We start from the raw sequence: 23,208 nt of genomic DNA, 5'->3' as shown, positions 1-23,208 counted from the left end.
TTAACTAGCTGGCCTGGTGCATTGTTGCCCATGAAAGGAAGTTAGGCTTACGAGCAAGCATTTTAGTCAGGTAGCCAAGGACAACAAAAACTGAAAGCGTGTACTGTATGGCAGAGTCGAAGATGATGGCATTGGCGTTTCTATACAAGTAGGGTGAATAAACATGTTTGGCTTCCCCGGCGAACAATAGGCTAATTAGAGGCATGAAAACTATATTACCTGTCTTACTCACCTACTACCACGTAGACTGTGCAACACAAAAACTTCTCTTGCTACATGTGGAAATGAAAAAGAAGGGTTACTGTCAAAATGATTTATTTAAAAACGTAATACAATTTAGACATAGGTGTAAGATGACAGGCGCATGGGCCCTGTCATCTTACACCTGCTGCTGATGTTTCCCCTACGCCAGTGGTCACACCTTATGTTGAAGAGCAGTGTCATTAATGAAGTCAGTCTGGTACATACAGGGCCATACATTTGATAAATGTCACTGTTAACAGATTAGTTTAGCAAAATTCCATATTCCACATTCTAAACAGTAAACCAATTTGGCAAATTACAAGTTCAATACAGTTGATATGATTAAATTCTCAGTTTGTATACTTTATTGAACGTTTATTGAACATCACCCATCCTACCAGTCAGAGATTCAATTGACTGTGACTGCAACCATTTGGTACTTTATGTATCCCGCTGTAGAAGTAACTGTTTTAAATACATAACCCTTTATAGGTTCAATTACAATTGTTCCATATGTGGTAAGTACAGTAAAACATGTATTTTATATGGTATAACCACATATTTCTCAATAGAAAATATTTATCTGTCAGTGCATTACTGTTTGTCTCCTCCAGAAAGCAACATTATGATTAGCCTACCTTTTTTGAACAGCAGGAACTAACAGCCACTACAGTCAGTAGAAGTATGACCACAACAGCTGAACTCATCAATCGGATTACATTGACCAGTCTCACATGTTCAACTCCATAAGCTTCCCCAACTTCTTCTCCAGTCTCTGGCCCCTCTGTAAAGACCATTGATATATTAGTCTCTGGTGTTTCACTTGATGCTGTATCTGAGCATTGTCTTATGTCAGATTGTGTCACTTCTATGCGATGCTCGTTCCTCAATCAATCTGTTTTGTAGGATGTGGAACTCATATTCAAATTCAAATATTGCGCATCCGCCATTCAAATAATGAAAACATAGTTCCACATTTTTCTATTACAAAAGCTATGACGCCGATTTAATAGTTTGTCATTGTGAGAAAATAAAAACAAAGCGTTGGCTATCTCCTGCAAAACTATATGCAAGGACATTGGCCTCCAGTGCAGTGACTTCAAGTTGATCAGCTGCTTAGTTTACTGTTGTAAATGTTAGCTAGCTAGTTTACTGACATAGCTAGCTAGCTCTACCTTGCTTTGTTGGGTCAGCTGAGCACAACGGCTGACTCGGGACGGGAGGCTACTCAATGACTCACAGCAGAACAGCTACTTCATGAAAACTCAGAATAATTTTGAATTAGCACTACTACAGCAGCTTACTAGCTAGCTAGCTTTTGTTGAAAGCATTAAACATTGTATGTGCAGCACTAAGCAGGTAGGTTTGCAGCATCGTTTCACTGACTGGCTCAGCTAGCACTAGCAGGCCGCTAATGTTGGACACTTTTGTACTCTTATTTTACCAGGTAAGTTGACTGAGAACACATTCTCATTTACAGCAAAAACCTGAGGAATAGTTACAGGGGAGGAGAATGAGCCAATTGTAAGCTGGGGATGATTAGGTGGCCATAATTGTAGGAAGGCCAGATTGGGAATTTAGCCAGGACACCAGAGTTAACACCCCTACTCTTACAATAAGTGCCATGGGAACTTTAGTGACCACAGTGAGTCAGGACACCCCTTTAACATCCCACCCAAAAGACAGCACCCTACACAGGGAAATGACCCAATCACTGCCCTGGGGAATTGGGATATTTTTTTTAGCAGCATCTGGTCTTCCATCCAGAGACTGATCAGAACCAACCCTGCTTAGCTTCAGAAGCAAGCCAGCAGGGGGATGCATGGTTGTATGCTGCTGGCCTATTTATTCTAGCTTTATTGTCAAACTTGAGAAAGACTGCTTTGTAAAATGGGGCAACTAAGACTTCCTCACCAGACTTCCTCACCAAAAAAACCCGGCAAAATGATGGACTGATTGTTTTTCTTTGTTTAATTCAGACTGTTATGAGGCAGAAATGGGGTTCAGCAGACGATGTCACCTAGATAATATTTTTGAATGTTAGACAGCACATTGTAGCTGAACTACAGTACTTTTGATCAATCCCATTACCCTTTGTGAGATACAAGACAGATCAGTGCAGGCAGAATTGCCGCTCTATCTAACTTAAGACAATGGCATCAGGGTACATATAGCCCTTTTTTACAAAGCAATATATTGGCAAAAACAACTGCACTGAAACAAATTGACAAATATAATAGTATAGCAATCTACGCATTTAATCAATATAAACATACATTATACAATCGACACAAACATTGTCAGAATCTTACCTTCCACATCTCCATCTCCATAAACCTGAAAGACTAGATAATCCCCTGTTGAGTTCACCTGACTGGGTACAGGTTTATCTCTGGTGTACACACAGCTGTAGTTGCCTGAGTCCACTCTTGTAACATCTTTCATGGTGAAAATGGTGTCATTTTCACCTTTCTCCAATGCCGCAATTCTTATCCCAACTCCATTCTTGCAGAGGTAAACATTAACCTTGTCCCAGTTTCTTGGGATGCCAGTAGTGTTACATTTCAAGTCTACAGTCCATCCTTGAGTCACATTAGATGGTCCATAGAGCTTTGCGGGGAAGATCTCTGCATGAAACAAAATACTCAATAAGGGGTGAACCCTAAATTCTACTTAAAAAATAAAAAGCAGAACATTTCATTTAAGTGGAAGTAAAAATTTGCCCCTAAGTGTAAGTTGATTTAGTATTAAGAATGTAATTTGTGGTTTAATAGTATATACTGTATTTTAGCGTCTGAAGAAAAATACTCAACCACACAACAAATTGATAAATACTGAATATGCACAGCAATCCACTCACCATTATTTCTAATCATTATAAACGTACACAAACATTAACAAAAGCTTACTTTCTTCCCCATAGACCTGGATGACTAGTAAATTCTCGCCTGTTGACTTCACTTGATCTTGTAGAAGTTTATCTCTGGTGTACACACAGCTGTAGTTGCCTGAGTCTTCATTTGTAACATCCTTCATGGTGAAACTGGTGTCATCTTCACCTTTCTCCAGAACTGTCATTCTTATCCCAACTCCATTCTTGCAAAGGTAAACGTGAACCTCGACCCAGTGTTGTTCCAGGCCGACAATGCTACATTTAAAATCTATATTACCCCCTTCTCTCACCATGAATGTTGGTGCAAAGAGCCTCGCAGGGTAGGTATCTGCATAGATCAGAATACTCAATAAGTGAATAACTTCCAAGAATAAGTGGATGATAAACAGCTGTTTGTTTGAATAAAATGTCATTTTTAGTTTTCTGAGTACTGTATATACTGTAGATACTATATTTTTAAACATAAATATTTTACCTGTGTATTCAGATTTGGCAAGTTTGGATGCTGTGACTACTTGGAACAAGAATACTTGATTAAGTCCTGTTTCTCTATAATGCAGATGAGCTTTGTAAGATACTAGAAACATAGAACATGTAAATAAATGTTGCTCTTGATTATTTCTATCACTGGAAAAGTAGAACATACTCACAGATCACAAGCCATATGAGTCCTAATGCTGCCATGATGTATTGGCTGAGACTTTGTGTAGAGGTTTGGTTTCAGAGAAATACAATGTTTATGTGCCTCACAAATGTAGGCCCATAACAGTAACCTCACATTGTACGAATAAAACAACGGACTATAGCTCAAATACTGAGAATGGATTCAGCCATACTTTTGTAACAAAGCATTCAATCCCTTATACGTTCAGTTTCAAGACTAGGTGTGTCATTCGAGAAATGAAGAGGTTCTGTTATATTCATAGCACTATATGGCTAACTGATACAGTTTCGCATGTAGCTATACAGTAAATGACAAAAAATAAATAAGAGAAGAATTGTCCATGAATCTTTTCATAGACAAGAACTGTGTGAAATAAATATCTATTAAAAAAAACTTCATCCAAAAACTATCTTTTGGTATTTGTTTCATTAGTCCATTGCATGTCAACAATGAAGTTTTGAAGATATATAACTTTCAAAATACAGAAATCTGGCCCGTATTGTGCATTTTGTATCAGATGATGCAAAATGCATTATATGTGCCAGATATCAGTATTTTTAAAGTTACATATTTTCTAAACTTGATTGATGACATGCAAAACATTTTGGGACTATATCAACAATGGACTAATGAAACAAATACCAAAATATAGTTTTTGGGTGGAGTTTTCCTTCAATATACAAAAAAAGCCTTATACTCCTGAATCTTAAGATGAATTATTAACTGGGTGGTTCCAGCCCTGAATGCTGATTGGCTGACAGCCGTGATATATCAGACCGTATACCATGGGTATGACAAAACATTTATTTTTACTGCTCTAATTACACCGGTAGCCAGTTTATAATAGAAATAAGTCACCTCAGGGATTTGTGATATATGGCTATATGGTATTCATAATAACAGCCCTTAGCCGTGGTATATTGGCCATAAACCACACACCCTAGTGCCTTATTGCTTAATTATACCAATAAACAAACTATATACATTCTTAAGCATTCTGTCAATATATTCTGAATTAATTCCTTTACAGTGAACGTCACTACCCCATAGCATCAGGTAATGTTACAACACATGTATAGCAGATAAAGCCAAAAACAGTACTACAAATAACCATTGAGAAAAGTATCATTGGTTATTGATTGTAGGTTGCTCATTCATTTCCCACATTTTCTCGACAAAAGGCTGTCCCTGTAAAGCAAACTTGCCCCTTGGGGTCACCGTCAAATTGTACCATTGGACCAGGTTGGCAGATTACAGTACATACTGTAGTAGTCCTTTTTAGCTTCAGTGCCTGTGAAAATGAAACAAAGTCCATTGGTTCGATATCTCTTGTTGTGCAACATTAGTATGAATATGATAATAGACTATTATTAGGCTTACCTCAAGTATCTTCCTTGGGCAGTCGCTGCTTGGCTCTTTTCTCTACAATATATTAACACATATCTTAGCATGTTAATAACTTTTTGCCAACAGACAAATAAAAGCCCATTGATAATTTATATCCCACTAAAATGTAACAGCATAATCCCTTGTTATAGGTTCAATCACAATGATGCCATGTGTGAGGAATACAGTAAAACTAGTGTTTAATGCTCCATGAATGTAGTTATATTTAAGAGCAGTTATTAGCGACTGCAATTATAATGTGTTATGCATGTCTCATAAGGCGTTATACACTGAGTATACCAAACATTATGAACAACTTCCTAATATTGAGTCCCCCCCTCCTTGCCCTCAGAACAGCCTCAGTTAGTCGGGACATGGACTCTACAAGGTGTTGAAAGCTTTCCCCAGGGATGCTGGCCCATGTTTACTCAAATGCTTCCCACAGTTGTCAAGTACACACAGGAAACTGTTGAACGTGGAAAAGCCCAGCAGCGTTGCAGCTCCTGACACAAGCCAGAGCGCCTGGCACCTACAACCATACCCATTCAAAGGCTCTTAAATCTTTTGTCTTGCCCATTCACCCTCTGAATGGCACACATACGCAATCCATGTCTCAATTGTCTCAAGGCTTAAAAATTCTTCTTTAACCTGTCTCCTCCCCTTCATCTACACTGATTGAAGTGGATTTAACAAGTGACATCAATAAGGGATCATAGCTTTCACCTGGATTCACCTGGTCAGTCTATGTCATGGAAAGAAAAGGTGTTCCTAATGTTTTGTATACTCAGTGTACGTGTGCTTGTAATGCATTATGACGAGAGTATTCATAGGAAGGGTTACCAAAAGTTGTTATCTGTCAGTAGATTACTAGTGTATGTCATTCAGAAAAGAGACATCATCATAATTACCTGTTTTTGAACAGCATGAACTAACAGCCACTACAGTCAGCAGAAGTATGACCACAACAGCTGAACTTATCAGTCGGATTACATTGACCAGTATCACATCATGTGCAGCCTCTGAAATAGAGACCAAATGTAGATGGATGCATCATCAATTAGACAGAACTTATTATAAGTGTATCCATGTGGTCAATGACATGGAATAAACCCCCCACCATCTAACACACCATAAAACTTCCCGTATAACATCAATAAGGACAAATCTAACTTCAATGGAAGTAGAAAGTATATAATCGGCCAGAGGAATAGTCAATGTTACCAGAGGAGGCTGGTGGAGGACAGGACCGTTCCACTTATTCCATTCCTGCCTTTACAATGAGCCCATTCTCCTATAGATCCTCCCACCAGCCTCCTCTGATGTTAACCAGTGGAAGATTCGGATGGGATCAGTTTTGCCAAACTGCCCCTGTAATTCTTTTTTTTTGCTCATTCAAAATTCACAGTTATAATGGAAGCCTGGAGGCTCTTCTAGTCATGAAGATATTTCAAATGTCTATGGATATTTCAAATGTCTATGGATAGCCTGATATTGGCTTAATGTCCTCCAATTCAGACAAAGTCAAAATAATAATGCATATCAATAAGAGCTATGAACTCTAACCTATGCAGACACTTAATTAACTGCCCCCCCCCCCCCAAAGGCCTAATTAATTAATTAACAAAAAAATCACAAATAAATCCTACCTTCGTTGACCTGGATGGCTACTAAATCCTTGCCTGTTGAGAACACCTGACTGGGTGCGAGTTTATCTCTGGTGTAGACACAGCTGTAGGTGCCTGAGTCATTTCTTGTAACATCCTTCATGGTGAAAATGGTATCACCTGCCCCTTTCTCCAGAACCTTCATTTTCATCCCAACTCCATTCTTGCAAATGTACACATGAACCTTGTCCCAGGATCTTTTGATGCCAGAGATCTTACACTTCAAAACTATAGTATCTCCCTTTCTAACTTGAGACTTTGATCCAAAAAGCATGGCGGGGTAGACAGCTACATCATTTGAGAGTGAAAGAGAGCATTAAGGACAATTAAACGTCTTTGTAATAAACATGTTTGGAATAAAACGGCTTAAACTGTAGATGAACGCAAATGATTTGATCTCTGCATTTTAGGATTTAAAAAATGTCCTTTTACCTATTTCCTCTGAGATGGCCAGTACACCTGCTGTTACTGTGACTGTGTAGAAATAATGGGAGATTTACACAACAGGCAGTTTCAATAGAAATCCATAAAACATACAACTATTAGTAGTAGATTGACTTCATACTGAGTACGCACTGTATGTACGGATCATTTTGAGACCATATGCTTACTCTAATCTGTATTTGTAAAGATACTCACATATCATAAGAAAGATGGAACCCATGATGTGACTTGTAGCCTTTTGTGATTCTCTTGGCCTATCTGACACTATAAAAGACTGAGGGGAAGGTAGGCATCATCATGTACAGTTTTTAAGTGTGAATATCCGGGAAACAATAGGGGCCTATTAGAAGCGTCTTTGATCATGATGTGAGGTTGCATCACAGAGCTTCCAATGACCCACGTCACCCTGCTTATATTAAAGACACACATAGTCAAATGTCTTAGGTCATTTCATCTAGTAGTTACATAATAATTACCTGGTTGTTAGTGTGATTCACCATAACAAGCACCGGTACTTAGGTATTACCTTTGAGTTCTCTCCCATAAGTACCACACACCTTTCTGATGAATACCAGGTAATACATTAAATGAGATGGCTGGACGCAGCACGACTTCTTTTTATAACCTGTGTGATTGTTAACACACACTTATCAGTAGAAAAGAGATCATGAAAATAATATATTACAATGGCCATTCATCTTTAAAGAGAGACCCTGTGTGCATGAATATATTGTGATGAATATAACAACAAATATATCTAGGGTAAATGCTCGCTAATGCAGCAGCTTTTAGGAAGCAGTGATTTTGACACTTTCTATGATACTATGTTCTGATTACAATACAACCCAAACATGTATTTGTTCAATCAATTACTATGGGTTACTACTTTATCATCTTCTTTGACTTTCTAGTACTCTGTCACCTTGATAACTGTATCATTACAGTTAGAGACTAGAGGCTGTGGGATTCATATGTAGTGACTAGTGGTGCAGGTTGGGTATCTCAAGTGGACATTTGTTTTAAACAACATTTGATCTTTGAGTCTGTTTTAGGTAGGGCTTTGTAAGCTATGTGGAGTAACAGTGTTACATTAGGCCTTTTTGAAATGTGTAACACATGGTCTTCCTATTAACTTTCAAATGTGGGGTTCCAAACTCCCCAGGCCTATGATACTGAGCTTAGAAAAAGCTCACACCAACACATTTATAATGAGTAGAAACATTTCCAACAATGGTATCCAACAATGATATTGTAGTATGTAGTAGGCAATCATATCAAAACAGGCAATCATATCAACTAGAGTTTGCAAGAGAGCATGTGTAACATCTCTCTTTATGTTGTCTGTCTTATGATTATAAGAATGGAAGTCGGGGCATGTGATATCATTTGAACTTTACTGAAACCATTGCAGGGATCCATACATTGTTGTTCACTAGCTCAGTAGCTCAACTAGTGCATGAGTAAAACATGAAATGGAATACTGAGTGTGTCAGTCATCAACATAATGAAAATGTGGAGTTGAAAAACAGTAATGTCCACTACATTAAACTACAGCATGCAAGGAGTGAGTAGACAAGACAGATATTGTATGTTTGCACAATGCAAGATCAACAGTCCACATGTAATGTATGGCTTGAAAATAGATTGCAGCTTGCCGTTATTAAATGTACTGACAACATCCTGTCTACGTGTGTGGTCTGGTACACGGCTTCTGCTTTAGGCCCTTCAGTTGCTGCGTCTGAGAACAAAAACCACAGAAAACGTCAGGTCCACATCCTTCATTGTGACTTGACATGTAGATGGAAGCTATGTGTGGAGAGACCCCAAGTCTTATTTATATTCCTGTGTTCATCATTATACATTTTAACTTCAGTGCTTCTCTGTAAACAGCATTGCGTGTGAAATACTGTGAGACAGAGCTCATGGCTAAATATAGGAATGTGACTGAATAGGTCTACATCTGGACATGTTTTCTATACAAACAGCCTCTTACACCTCTCATGATCAGAAATAACATCCCCAACAGAGAAACTTAAAACTTACTACTTGACTTTCATGAAAATCCCCAAACTATACCAAAGTTCCCTGTGTCCCATATTTCAAGACATTGAACTCACCATGTTTGGACAGAAGTAACTAACAGCCACTACAGTCAGTAGAAGTATGACCACAACAGCTGAATTTATCAATCGGATAACATTGACAAGTCTCACATCATGTGCAGCCTCTGAAATACAGAGTGGATGGATGAATTCACATTTTTTGTCAATTTATTTGGTCTCTTAACCTCTTCCTTTCATATAGTGATTATAAATAAAAGAAAAGTGTTTACAAAAGTTTTATGCTATACATTCTCACCATTAACCTGAAGAAAGGCTGAATTATTTCCATATAATTTCCTGTCTGTATTATCCAGGGGTTTTGATTGCAGATCAAGCACACAACTGTAGTTGCCTGTGTCATTGTTAATAACACTTTTAATTGTAAAAGTTGCCTCCATCAGATTCACATCAAACTCCTTCATCTGAACAGCAGTGCCGTTCTTGCAGAGGTAAAAGTGACTGGTCATTTCTATTCTCTGGGGGGTTCTAATAATAGTACATTGGAAATCCACATCCTCTCCCTCTCTTACAGTGCTTGAGCCTGAAAGTGATATGTCTGCAGGGAGAATCCGGTCTGCATGAGGTGAAAAAAGAGAGGAATAGGAAAGGTGTGTTTGTAGTCACATTGAAATATGTGTATCAAAAATATTTGCAAGTATTTTGTAGCAGCCGTTTTGGCCTGTTTATGTGTTGTGTGTATGTTCAGGTCTTCCCTGTGGCTCAGTTGGTAGAGCATGGTGTTTGCAATGCCAGCATGGTGTGTGCAACGCCAGGGTTGTGGGTTCGATTCCCAAGGGGGCCAGTACAAAAAAAAAAAAAATGTATGAAATGTATGCATTCACTACTGTAAGTCGCTCTGGATAAGAGCGTCTGCTAAATGACTAAAATGTTCTGTCAAGGAATATTTCTACTTGTTTTGTACACTAGAGGGCACTATATGTTGGGGCCATGGGTCACAGGTCACATGTGCATATAGGTGACCAGGAAGGGTTAACACAGGTGAGAGGAGAGAACATACAGTTGTTACCATATCACAGATATAGCTTAAAGAATGCATGCCTCTGCAACTTTTCTATAGGAATATGAGTTTTGGATCTATTTATATTTTATATGTGCAATAAATGGGAACTTCACCCAAAAAGAGTAACGTTTGGAAAGCAGATTTTTTTGGTGGACGTGTTATGGACAGCTCTCTCCTGTGCTAGTGGCATGTCATAGGAATTCGCCACTACATGTATTGTATCCATATGTTCAATATTTCTAACAACAATAACATATCCAGAGAGTAAATAATCCTTACCCATCACCTGGATGGAAAGTGAATTATCTCCAGTTCCTTGCGCTTCAGAGAGTGGATATTGGGTTTTAGAGAACACACAGCTGTAATTGCCACTCTGTTGGCTAGTTACACTTTTCATGGTGAAAAGGGTATCATATGTTTCACATTTGTCCACATACACTGCAACCCCATCCAAACACAAGTACACATGTACCACTTCTGATTCATCCTTGCGCCCAAATGTACTACATTTTACTACTAGGTCACTGTCCTCCATTATTCTTGTTTCTGTCCCATAGATCTTTGCTGGAAAAATGTCCTTTACTAATATTTGAAAAAAGGAAAAGTAGTGAAACATGCATGTACAGTATTTTTGTGTACCATATTATATTGAAAACATCATTCCTATTGGTTATTTAATGTTGCTACACATAGGTTATAAAGAAAAATATTGACATTGTAATTTCATAATATATCTGCAGCCAATAGTGGAATGATACTGTTTCACAGTATTAATTACACGTCAGTGTTGTGATTGGCTGGGATATTTGCCGATTGATTTCTCACGCCAGAGCGGCATGTGTTGTCAAACTGGGAAAGTTGTTCTGATTTTGTGGCTGTGTCGACCAAAACTGCTGTTTGACGCTGGTGGACCAAGACCGAAACAAACTTTTGTTTTGTTCCACAAGCTTCAAACAGCTGTAAAAATGATATTTTTGCTTATTAAAAGTATATTTCACAGCGATTTAGATGGTACAATGATTACGTACACTATTCAGTGCTGGTTTTGTAACAAACTGAAATTGAGCGAACAGTGTAGAATTTCTGCAACCAGAAAATGCGCAATTGCCGCTAGATAACACAGCCACAAAGTCAGAACAGCTTTCCCAGTTTGACAACAGACGGCAGAACAAAATCAATAGGCGAATATCACAGCCAATCACAACACTGGCGGGTAAGTAATACTGTGAAACACTATCATTACACTATTAGCGCTAGATATATTATGAACATTTTCGAAAATTAAAATACAAAAATTCAACAACAAAAAATCCTATGTGTAGCACCTTTCAATTAAAATTCAATCTTTAAAAAATTCAAAAACATACTAGAACTTTTTTTGTTAACGATAACTACGTTAATGAAAGAATGTTGACATACCTTTTGTTTGGGCTATGGTCTCTTTTGACAAGGAACCTTTGATGAGAAAATACATTTGGCAGTAAATTGCAAAACGTGAAACAAATTGAAAGTTAATATTGTTACGAAAATATGATAAAATAGGTTAATTGTTTGAAATATACTCACACAGGATAAAGATGAACATGATCATGGTGTTAAAGTTTTGTTGAAACATTAGGTAACTCTCTCTACCTTGGGTATTTGTGGTATGGATTTAAAGACCAGTTTTCTATCGAGACATACATCTTTACCAAATACGGGCAGAGTGTAGTCTACTGAATGATGTAATTTCCTCATTTGGAGTGAAACTAGATACACTTTCCCCACAGGATAAGGCCAAAAGTATCTTTAATTGTGTGATTTTCTGGTCCGCATGACTCAAAACACAGACAACAGGAAGGTTTATAATTAAATATACAATATTTATTACTTGCCTACCACCATACATTCATTTAACAAAATAAATTACATTATGTACAGTTTATTGAACATTTTACCCACCACTCCGCCCACAAAACCAAAGGCCTGATTGATATCGACAACAACCTAGTCTGGTAGGTTCAATTAACATTATTTTAAGTTAAATTATAATTGTGTCATGAGTGAGGAGCACAGGGAGATTTAGGCATACTGTAGATTCCATGTAAGAATTATCAAGAAAATAGTAGTGTTATTCTGTCAGTGCATCACTACTGTACTGTATGTCATCCAGGAAACAGATCATTATATGTTTGGACAGTAGTAACTAACATATAATACAGTCAAAAGAAGTATAACCACAACAACTGAATTTATCAGTCGGATTACATTGACCAGTCTCACATCATGTGTAGCCTCTTTATGGACCTCTTAATGAAACTCTTCTGAAATACAGAACAGAGAGACATACGTATTTACACAGAAGTTGCCATATAGTCAGTATAAACACTTGATTATCCATCCATATACAACACAAAGTAGGTCCTACCTTTTCCCTCCTTGTAGACCTGAATGATGGCTAGATTGACACTTGTTGCGTTCACTTGACTGAGTTTTAGTTTGAATATGGTGTGCTGTACACACAGCTGTATATGGCTGTGTCCTCTCATTTTACATCCTTGATGGTGAAAATGGTGTCATCTTCACCTTTCTCCAGCTCTCTTACTCTCATTCCACTTCCATTCTTGCAAAGGTAAACATAGACCTTGCTTAACGGTTTTCTGGTGCCTGTAGTGCTGCACTTCACATTGTCACATGCGTCGTTGAAGGGGGACCAAAACGTAGCGGGTAAAGTGCTCATCTTCTTCATTTTATTAAAGAAAACACTTAATCAAAATAAACAAATGACAAAAACGGTCCAGTAAGGTGCTCAGACTATACTAGAAACAACCACCCAGAAACACAAGTGAAAACAAACACAACTAAATATGGCCTCCAATTAGAGACAAGAACAACCAGCTGCCTCTAATTGGAGGTCATTGCCAAAACCCACATAGAAATAGAAAAGCTAGATTAAACATAGAAATAGGAAAACTAGAATCTAAACCCACAATACCCAAACACACAAAACAAACACCCCCCTGCCACGCCCTGACCAACTATAATGACAAATAACCCCTTTTACTGGTCAGGACGTGACACACATCGACTGTCCTTCCTTCTCTCATGTGAGTACTAGATCCATAGAGCTTTGCTGGGTAGATATTAGCTTCATCATTGAAGAGTCAAAAATAAAATTTATGAATAAAAATGTAAGTCTCAGAAGTTCCAATGTTTAGAATGAATTTGGCATACACAACTTCTGCATCTGGGCCTTGATTTGCTGCATCTGTGGATGAAAAGACCCCAACATATTGTATCAGATCCAGTATATCCTTCATCACATTAGATGACAGCTGTGTGTGCAGAGAGACTTTAATTTTTTTTATCTTGTATTAGACATTTCTCAGTTTTCAGGATATTGTAGGATCCAAGATAAGGTAGGACAATGTCATTAAGACAATGATTAAATAGGTTTATTACAGAAGCAATGCTAAATTGAAGCGTGTTCACCACATTATACACCACAGCTCTGAGGACATTCAAAGGAAACACAAGTCTATTCTCTGCCCAGAGGAAACACACCCAGATCATCTTGGTTCTCTTTATGTGAAGTACCAACAAAAAATCTTTGGTTTCCTGTGCCAACTGCTACTTATGTCAGGAATGACACCATTGACAGAGAAAGTGAGTCAAGATATTTTTCAAGGTCAGTGACAAAACCTGACTCGTTCTGCCTGCCATGTATGGAAATCCAAAAGTACACCTAACTTTACGGTGGAGAGTACAGTATATATTGTTACTATTTCAACATTTTGAACTCACCTCAATAAAATGTAAATGTAAAAATAGAAGAGGAATACATTGAATTTTGAATTATAACTAAGAGTCATTAAAATCATTAGTTATCATTAGTCAAAGTTCATTTGGAACTCACAGCTCACAAGGAATTTCTTGGTATATGGCATCGTCTGTTTTGGAGATAAGATGGAAGTTAAATATATTTAATTAAAACAATTTTTGCAAAAGTTTTTCACCCAAGGGCCTAAAATGTGTTATATAACCATTTACCCAGCCTTTTAAATTTCACAATATAATCAATGCATTTGTTAGCATTTCTCACCCAAGTTGTTTTACGTCTCAATCTCATCACCTGTTTTGAAGATTAGATGTTAAAACCATTAATTTAGACAATATTCTCTCAAGGCGTTGCATATTAGTTTAGTCATATCCATTTACCCAGTATCAGAAATGTCAGAATAACTTAAAAAAAAAAAAATATATACAGCATCATTATTATCATAATTTTATTATCTTAGCATTTCTCATCCAAATGTTGTATCGCCTGTTTGGGTGATTAGAAGATGAAATATCTAAGTCATAAAAAACAAATTTAAAAAACAACAGAAAAACTTTTTTTATTCAAGGTGCTAAAAACCTTAAATAAAACATCTCCCAAACAAGTTTTTAATTTACCCAGTATTGCAAATGTAAGAATGAAAAAACATATTATTATTATTAACATCGTAATGAGTACATTTTTATGCATCATATTATCTAAGCAGTTCTCATACACATTCTGGTACACCACCCCACCTGTTTGGTGGCTAAGATGAAAATGATCACAATAAGAAATGTAGACTGTTTTAAAGCAAGGCAATGAAACTTGTTAAGTTCCCTAGCAAGAAAATCTAAAATGTCCCTGACCAACAATGTAAATGAAACAGGTGGGGTTTTAAGAGGGGTTCTGAAAGACACACGGGTGTGTCCACTGAAAGTTGACTAGCAACAATGGGAATCTAAAAGACAGCCACCATGAATGCCCACTAAATTTGCCCAAGAAGAGGCAAACAAAAGAAAAACCCACACCAAACAGGGAGCCAACCAAAAAGTGGAGTGAAACAAAAACAGGGATAAAGGATGGTTTGTCTAGAAATCAAACTAGGGAGAGCCAACTAAAGGTGCTAACCCTTCACATCTCTCAAGACAACTAGAGCACTGGGTCAGCCACTCTTAAATAGCACCAGGTGAAACACCTTCCCACGAACGAGATGGCAACCAGCACAGGTGTAACACATACTTTTTAATTTTTTTATTTAACCTTTATTTAAATAGGCAGGTCAGTTAAGAACAAATTCTTATTTACAATGGCGGCAAACCCTAACCCAGATGACGCTGGGACAATTGTGCGCTGCCCTATGGGACTCCCAATCACAGCCAGTTGTGATACAGCCTGGAATCAAACCAGGGTCTGTAGTGACGCCTCTAGCACTGAGATGCAGTGCCGTAGACTGCTGTGCCACTCGGGAGCCCAAACTAAATAACGAGGTGGCAGCAATCGGTGGGCCCTACATGCTAACAAGCTATATGTGCTTAAGTCCAACCTCACATCAAATGGAAAAAACTAAACTTTTAACAAACTAATTTAATGACCATTTACTTAGTATCAGCCTGGTCAGTATTTTAAAACACACTTACAGCTAAACATTATCCCACATTTGTTTTTGGTCTTACCTGCAACACTTTCATAAGCAAATTCATCACTGAGAAAGAAACAAGATACTGTGCATTAGAAATTGGTTCCATTATAAACCGGGTGGTTCGAGCCCTGAATGCTAATTGGCTGACAGCCATGATACATCAGACCGTATACCACGTGTATGACAAAACATAGATTTTTTTCTGCTGTAATTACGTTGGTAACCAGTTTATAATAGCAATAAGGCACCTCTGGGGTTTATAATATATAGCCAATATACCACGGCTAAGGGCTGTGTCCAGGCACTCCGCGTTGAGTCGTGTATAAGAACAGCCCTTAGCCGTGGTATATTGGCCATATACCACACCTCCTCTGCCTTATTGCTTAATTAAAGCATTCATATTATTCATATACACCTTTATGTAGAAGCAGCCCACCTTTATGTTTTTCCATTGCTTCATTACAGTAGAAGTACAGAATGTAGTCTGTGACAATTAAATTAAAATAAATAATTTTGATATAATTAAGTAAAATGTCAAATATACATGATTTTCCTACCTGGATTCTTCCTCCATGTTTGAAGTTCCGTCTAAGACAAAGAAATATCCCAGAATGTGAAATAAAGGTTCATTAATAGAACAATAGTTTTAGCGGAAAGCTTAAAAAACATACCGTCACCCTCCTCTGTCATTGGCACATCGTTCTCCTCCTGTTGTGGTGTTCTGGAGGAAATATACATGTGAAACGTTCAATCATTATACATTATCATGCTAAACCAGCAAGCTATAACATGGTCAACAAAACTATAAGCTTACCTTCCACAATAACATTGTAAAGCTCCTGTCAAAAAATAAATGTAACATTATTGGTTAAATTCTATCATAACAACGATAGTACATTCAATCCAGATATGGAATGTATTAGTTTGATAAACATTATTCTATATGAATTAGCAGGGGCGCAACTTTGGTTTTAGAAGTGGGGGTGACATAATTATTATTATTATTATTTTTTTTAAATGTATTAAGTTGGATAAACACTCCAAACAGCCTACCCGACCGCTCGTGGGCGTCTGCATGGTCCTAAAGCACGCCGTTACCTCCTTTTGTATCACATTCCAATGATAAAACTGGGTGGGGGACAAAAATGCAATTTCAGAATGTGGGAGGGACATGTCCCCAGTGTTCCCAGTGAAAGTTGCGTCGCTGTGAATTAGACCAGTATTGTTGACTAACCCCATTCCGTACAAATTTGCGTACCTGCAGCATTCAAACGAGTCCGCAATGAATTCTGATGGGACTGTAGCGACTGTGTCGGCATCAAAATCTGGGGTGTGAACTACGTTTCTATTCAAGTGTTGATTGACATGGTAATGGCCCGATAGTATTGGAGAAAAGTTGAAAAAACTGACCCCTCCGACGCTGTACGTTAAATTGTGACGTGTCATGACGTAACATACACCGTGCATAACGCAATTCATTCTGTGTCGTACAGCCTCTCTCCACCAGGTGTAGCACTTCTCTTGCAGTTTAAAATCAAGAAAGGGACAGGATAAGGGGGAAACCTAGTCAATTGTACAATTGAATGCATTCATTTTTTGCATGATGGTTGGGCCTGCGAGGACATAGGCCCACCCACTTGGGAGCCAGGACCACCCACAGCCAATCAGAATGAGTTTTTCCCCACAAAAGGACTTTATTACAGACAGAAATACTCCTCAGTTTCATCAGCTGCCTGGGTGGCTGGTTTCAGACAATTACACGTGGTCTGTGGTTGAGAGGCCGGTTGGACGTACTGCCAAATTCTCTAAAACGACGTTGGAGGTGGCTTATGGTAGCGAAATTAACATTAGATTCTCTGGAAACAGCTCTGGTGGACATTCCTGCAGTCAGCATCCCAACTGCACGCTCCCTCAAAACTTGAAGAATCTGTGGCATGGCATTGTGTGACAAAACAGAACATTTTTGAGTGGCTTTTGATCATGCTGTTTAATCAGCTTCTTGATATGCCACACCTGTCAGGTGGATGGATTATCTTGGCAAAGGAGAAATGCTCACTAACAGGGATGTAAACACATTTCTTCACAAATAAAGAGAAATAAGCTTTTTGTGCGTATGGAACATTTCTGGGATCTTTTATTTCAGCTCATGAAACATGGAACCAACATTTTACGTGTTGCGTTTATATTTTTGTTCAGTAGTGTTTACAAGTGTCACGGATCCTTCCGGAACTTTCATTACGCACACCTGTCCCCTATTCCCACTGATTAGTACTTGTATAAGCGTGCCCTTTGGTTGCCATTGGGCTGTCGATTATTGTTACAATGTCTGTTGGTGCGTGTGAGTACCTGTGCTGTGTGTTTTGGGCTTTCGTGCCCTTGTGGATTGCGCAGGTCATTACGCGTCTCGTCCCGTGTGTTAATCATTGTGAGCGTCTGTTATTTATTCGAGGTACTCCTCGCTCTTTTGTTTGGGTTTCAACCCTGTGTTTTGTGACGTGTTTGTTTGGTCTTCGTCCCCGTGCCTTTACACGGCACGCCGTAATTTGGGCATAATAAAAATTAAAAAACGCATTCCTGTGCCTGTCTCCCGATCCCTTCATACCAGCGTGACAACAAATTAGTAATACATTGTGAATGTAGTTTTAAATGTTTCCGAGCAGTTATTAGCTCCTACAGTGGGGGAAAAAAGTATTTGATCCCCTGCTGATTTTGTACGTTTGCCCACTGACAAAGAAAGGATCAGTCTATAATTTTAATGGTAGGTTTATTTGAACAGTGAGAGACAGAATAACAACAAAAATATCCAGAAAAACGCATGTCAAAAATGTTATAAATTGATTTGCATTTTAATGAGGGAAATAAGTATTTGAACCCCTCTCAATCAGAAAGATTTCTGGCTCCCAGGTGTCTTTTATACAGGTAACGAGCTGAGATTAGGAGCACACTCTTAAAGGGAGTCCTCCTAACTGCAGCTTGTTACCTGTAAAAAAGACACCTGTCCACAGAAGCAATCAATCAATAGGATTCCAAACTCTCCACCATGGCCAAGACCAAAGAGCTCTCCAAGGGTGTCTTCGACAAGATTGTAGACCTACACAAGGTTGGAATGGGCTACAAGACCATCGCCAAGCAACTTGGTGAGAAGGTGACAACATTTGGTGCGATTATACGCAAATGGAAGAAACACAAAAAAACTGTCAATATCCCTCGGCCTGGGGCTCAATGCAAGATCTCACCTCGTGGAGTTGCAATGATCATGAGAACAGTGAGGAATCAGCCCAGAACTACACGGGAGGATCTTGTCAATGATCTCAAGGCAGCTGGGACCATAGTCACCAAGAAAACAATTGGTAACACACTACGCCGTGAAGGACTGAAATCCTGCAGCGCCCGCAAGGTCCCCCTGCTGAAGAATACATATACATGCCCGTCTGAAGTTTGCCAATGAACATCAATGATTCAGAGGACAACTGGTGAAAGTGTTGTGGTCAGATGAGACCAAAATGGAGCTCTTTGACATCAACTCAACTCGCCGCGTTTGGAGGAGAAGGAATGCTGCCTATGACCCCAAGAACACCATCCCCACCGTCAAACATGGAGGTGGAAACATTATGCTTTGGGGGTGTTTTTCTGCTAAGGGGACAGGACAACTTCATCGCATCAAAGGGATGATGGACAGGGCCATGTACCGTCAAATCTTGGGTGACAACCTCCTTCCCTCAGCCAGGGCATTGAAAATGGGTCGTGGATGGGTATTCCAGCATGACAATGACCCAAACACACGGCCAAGGCAACAAAGAAGTGGCTCAAGAAGAAGCACATTAAGGTCCTGGAGTGGCCTAGCCAGTCTCCAGACCTTAATCCCATAGAAAATCTGTGGAGGGAGCTGAAGGTTCGAGTTGCCAAACGTCAGCCTCGAAACCTTAATGACTTGGAGAAGATCTGCAAAGAGGAGTGGGACAAAATCCCTCCTGAGATGTGTGCAAACCTGATGGCCAACTACAAGAAACATCTGACCTCTGTGATTGCCAACAAGGGTTTTGCCACCAAGTACTAAGTCATGTTTTGCAGAGGGGTCAAATACTTATTTCCCTCATTAAAATGCAAATCATTTTATAACATTTTTGACATGCATTTTTTTGTTGTTATTCTGTCTCTCACTGTTCAAATAAACCTACTATTAAAATTATAGACTGATCATTTCTTTGTAAGTGGGCAAACGTACAAAATCAGCAGGGGATCAAATACTTTTTTCCCCCACTGTATGCTATGCATTATAATGTGTTCTGCATGTCTCATAAGGCGTTATACGTGTGCTTCTAAGGCATTTTGAAGAGGGTATTCATAGGAAGGGTTACCAAAAGTGTCTCTGTCAATAGGTCACTACTATATGAAAAGAGACATCAATCATCATAATTACCTCTTTTTGAACAGCATGAACTAACAGCCACTACAGTCAGCAGAAGTATGACCACAACAGCTGAACTTATCAGTCGGATTACATTGACCAGTATCACATCATGTGCAGCCTCTGAAATAGAGACCAAATGTAGATGGATGCATCATCAATTAGACAGAACTTATTCTAAGTGTATCCATGTGGTCAATGACATGGAATAAACCCTCCACCATCTAACACACCATAAAACTTCCCGTATAACATCAATAAGGACATATCTTACTTCAATGGAAGTATAAGGTACTGTACATAATCGACCAGAGGAATAGTCAATGTTAACCTACAAAAAAATCAATATTGAGAAGGAATCTTAAATAGATTAATCCCACATAACATGTACAGACAAATGAAAAATGTATAGCACATGGCAAAATTAATACATTTTCCTACACAACACAGTTTTTCACAAACAATTCCTACCTTCATAGACACAGATGGCTACTAAATTCTTGCCTGCTGATTTCACTTGATCCAGTAGAAGTTTATCTCTGGTGTACACACAGCTGTAGTTGCCTGAGTCTTCTCTTGTAACATCCTTCATGGTGAAAATAGCGTCATCTTCACCTTTCTCCAAAACCTTCATTGCCATCTCAACTCCATTCTTGTAAATGTACACATGAACCTTGTCCCAGAATCTTATGATGCCAGAGATATTACACTTCAAATCTATAGTGTCTCCCTTTCTAACTTGAGCCTTTGATCCAAAAAGCATGGCGGGGTAGACAGCTACATCATTTGAGAGTGAAAGAGAGCATTAAGGACAATTAAACGTCTTTGTAATAAACATGTTTGGAATAAAACGGCTTAAACTGTAGATGAACGCAAATGATTTGAACTCTGCATTTTAGGATGAAAATTTTTTCCTCTTACCTATTTCCTCTGAGATGGCCAGTACACCTGCTGTTACTGTGACTGTGTAGAAATAATGGGAGATTTACACAACAGGCAGTTTCAATAGAAATCCATAAAACATACAACTATTAGTAGTAGATTGACTGCATACTGAGTACGTACTGTATGTACGGATCATTTTGAGACCATATGCTTACTCTAATCTGTATTTGTAAAGATACTCACATATCATACGAAAGATGGGACCCATGATGTGACTTGTAGCCTTTTGTGATTCTCTAGGCCTATCTGACACTATAAAAGACTGAGGGGAAGGTAGGCATCATCATGTACAGTTTTTAAGTGTGAATATCCGGGAAACAATAGGGGCCTATTAGAAGCGTCTTTGATCATGATGTGAGGTTGCATCACAGAGCTTCCAATGACCCACGTCACCCTGCTTATATTAAAGACACACATAGTCAAATGTCTTAGGTCATTTCATCTAGTAGTTACATAATAATTACCTGGTTGTTAGTGTGATTCACCATAACAAGCACCGGTACTTAGGTATTACCTTTGAGTTCTCTCCCATAAGTACCACACACCTTTCTGATGAATACCAGGTAATACATTAAATGAGATGGCTGGACGCAGCACGACTTCTTTTTATAACCTGTGTGATTGTTTACACACACTTATCAGTAGAAAAGAGATCATGAAAATAATATATTACAATGGCCATTCATCTTTAAAGAGAGACCCTGTGTGCATGAATATATTGTGATGAATATAACAACAAATATATCTAGGGTAAATGCTCGCTAATGCAGCAGCTTTTAGGAAGCAGTGATTTTGACACTTTCTATGATACTATGTTCTGATTACAATACAACCCAAACATGTATTTGTTCAATCAATTACTATGGGTTACTACTTTATCATCTTCTTTGACTTTCTAGTACTCTGTCACCTTGATAACTGTATCATTACAGTTAGAGACTAGAGGCTGTGGGATTCATATGTAGTGACTAGTGGTGCAGGTTGGGTATCTCAAGTGGACATTTGTTTTAAACAACATTTGATCTTTGAGTCTGTTTTAGGTAGGGCTTTGTAAGCTATGTGGAGTAACAGTGTTACATTAGGCCTTTTTGAAATGTGTAACACATGGTCTTCCTATTAACTTTCAAATGTGGGGTTCCAAACTCCCCAGGCCTATGATACTGAGCTTAGAAAAAGCTCACACCAACACATTTATAATGAGTAGAAACATTTCCAACAATGGTATCCAACATTGATATTGTAGTATGTAGTACTCTAGAAAATGTCTTCCCTTTCAAAACTCTCATTCAAGTTCCACTACTTCATAAAATGAAGTCCACAAAAATAGGCAATCATATCAACTAGAGTTTGCAAGAGAGCATGTGTAACATCTCTCTTTATGTTGTCTGTCTTATGATTATAAGAATGGAAGTCGGGGCATCTGATATCATTTGAACTTTACTGAAACCATTGCAGGGATCCATACATTGTTGTTCATTAGCTCAGTAGCTCAACTAGTGCATGAGTAAAACATGAAATGGAATACTGAGTGTGTCAATCATCAACATAATGAAAATGTGGAGTTGAAAAACAGTAATGTCCACTACATTAAACTACAGCATGCCAGCAATAAGTAGACAAACACTCTGGATAATGTATGTGTCACACCCTGATCTATTTCACCTGTCTTTGTGCTTGTCTCCACCCCCGCACAAGGTGTCTCCCATCTCCCCCCATTATCCCCTGTGTATTTATACCTGCGTTTTTTGTTTGTCTGTTGCCAGTTCATCTTGTTGCGTCAAGTCCTACCAGCGTGTTCCCGAGTTTCCTGTGTGCTAGTTTTTGTTTTTCCTTAGTCTTCCCAGTTCTGAGCTTTCTGCCTGTCCTGGCCCTGATCCTGCCCGCCGTCCTGTACCTGCCTGACTCTGATATGGATTATGACCCTTCGCATGTCTTGACCTACCGATTTCCTGCCGTCCTGTACCTGCCTGACTCTGATTTGGATTACGAACCTTTGCCTG

At 38.6% G+C, this 23,208-nt stretch overlaps 1 protein-coding gene and 1 long non-coding RNA gene across 3 annotated transcripts; both read right to left on the bottom strand.

The window, feature by feature from the left end:
• Positions 1–4,618: 4,618 nt before the first annotated feature.
• LOC123730811 (uncharacterized) lies at positions 4,619–21,777 on the bottom strand. Of its 2 annotated transcripts, XM_045708909.1 has the most exons (11): positions 21,392–21,777; positions 21,185–21,226; positions 20,735–21,040; positions 20,276–20,386; positions 16,670–16,694; positions 16,527–16,576; positions 16,413–16,443; positions 15,890–15,918; positions 14,499–14,528; positions 14,313–14,346; positions 13,396–13,664 (listed from the first exon to the last, which is right to left on the bottom strand). In XM_045708909.1, the coding sequence occupies exons 1-9, from the start codon at positions 21,414–21,416 to the stop codon at positions 14,509–14,511; spliced, it is 639 nt and encodes a 212-aa protein (XP_045564865.1). In that variant the 5' UTR covers positions 21,417–21,777; the 3' UTR covers positions 13,396–13,664; positions 14,313–14,346; positions 14,499–14,508. The 2 variants fall into 2 exon arrangements, with proteins under 2 accessions (XP_045564866.1, XP_045564865.1); XM_045708910.1 differs by lacking the exons at positions 13,396–13,664; positions 14,313–14,346; positions 14,499–14,528; ... (4 more) ...; positions 20,276–20,386; positions 20,735–21,040 and adding exons at positions 4,619–5,091; positions 5,181–5,222; positions 6,095–6,205; positions 6,833–7,138.
• On the bottom strand, positions 8,688–12,118 carry LOC123730812 (uncharacterized). The gene is made up of 3 exons (XR_006762251.1): positions 11,984–12,118; positions 9,412–11,872; positions 8,688–9,032 (listed from the first exon to the last, which is right to left on the bottom strand). It is a non-coding gene; the product is annotated as an uncharacterized lncRNA (long non-coding RNA).
• Positions 21,778–23,208: the final 1,431 nt, after the last annotated feature.

The sequence above is a fragment of the Salmo salar genome, chromosome ssa26 (assembly GCF_905237065.1).
Source record: "Salmo salar chromosome ssa26, Ssal_v3.1, whole genome shotgun sequence".
NCBI classification, from domain to species: domain Eukaryota; kingdom Metazoa; phylum Chordata; class Actinopteri; order Salmoniformes; family Salmonidae; genus Salmo; species Salmo salar.
Note: the sequence above shows the minus strand (reverse complement) of the source record. Positions and strands in the feature narration are given on the sequence as shown.

Excerpts from the sequence above, each read along its gene's own strand:
- LOC123730811 (XM_045708909.1), bottom strand. The coding sequence starts at position 21,416 with ATGGGTCCCATCTTTCGTATGATAT. Across the intron at positions 21,227-21,391 it reads TCCCATCTTTCGTATGATAT|TCACAGTAACAGCAGGTGTA; the intron begins GTGAGTATCTTT and ends ATTTCTACACAG. Across the intron at positions 14,529-15,889 it reads TGCTTATGAAAGTGTTGCAG|GTGATGAGATTGAGACGTAA; the intron begins GTAAGACCAAAA and ends TCTTCAAAACAG.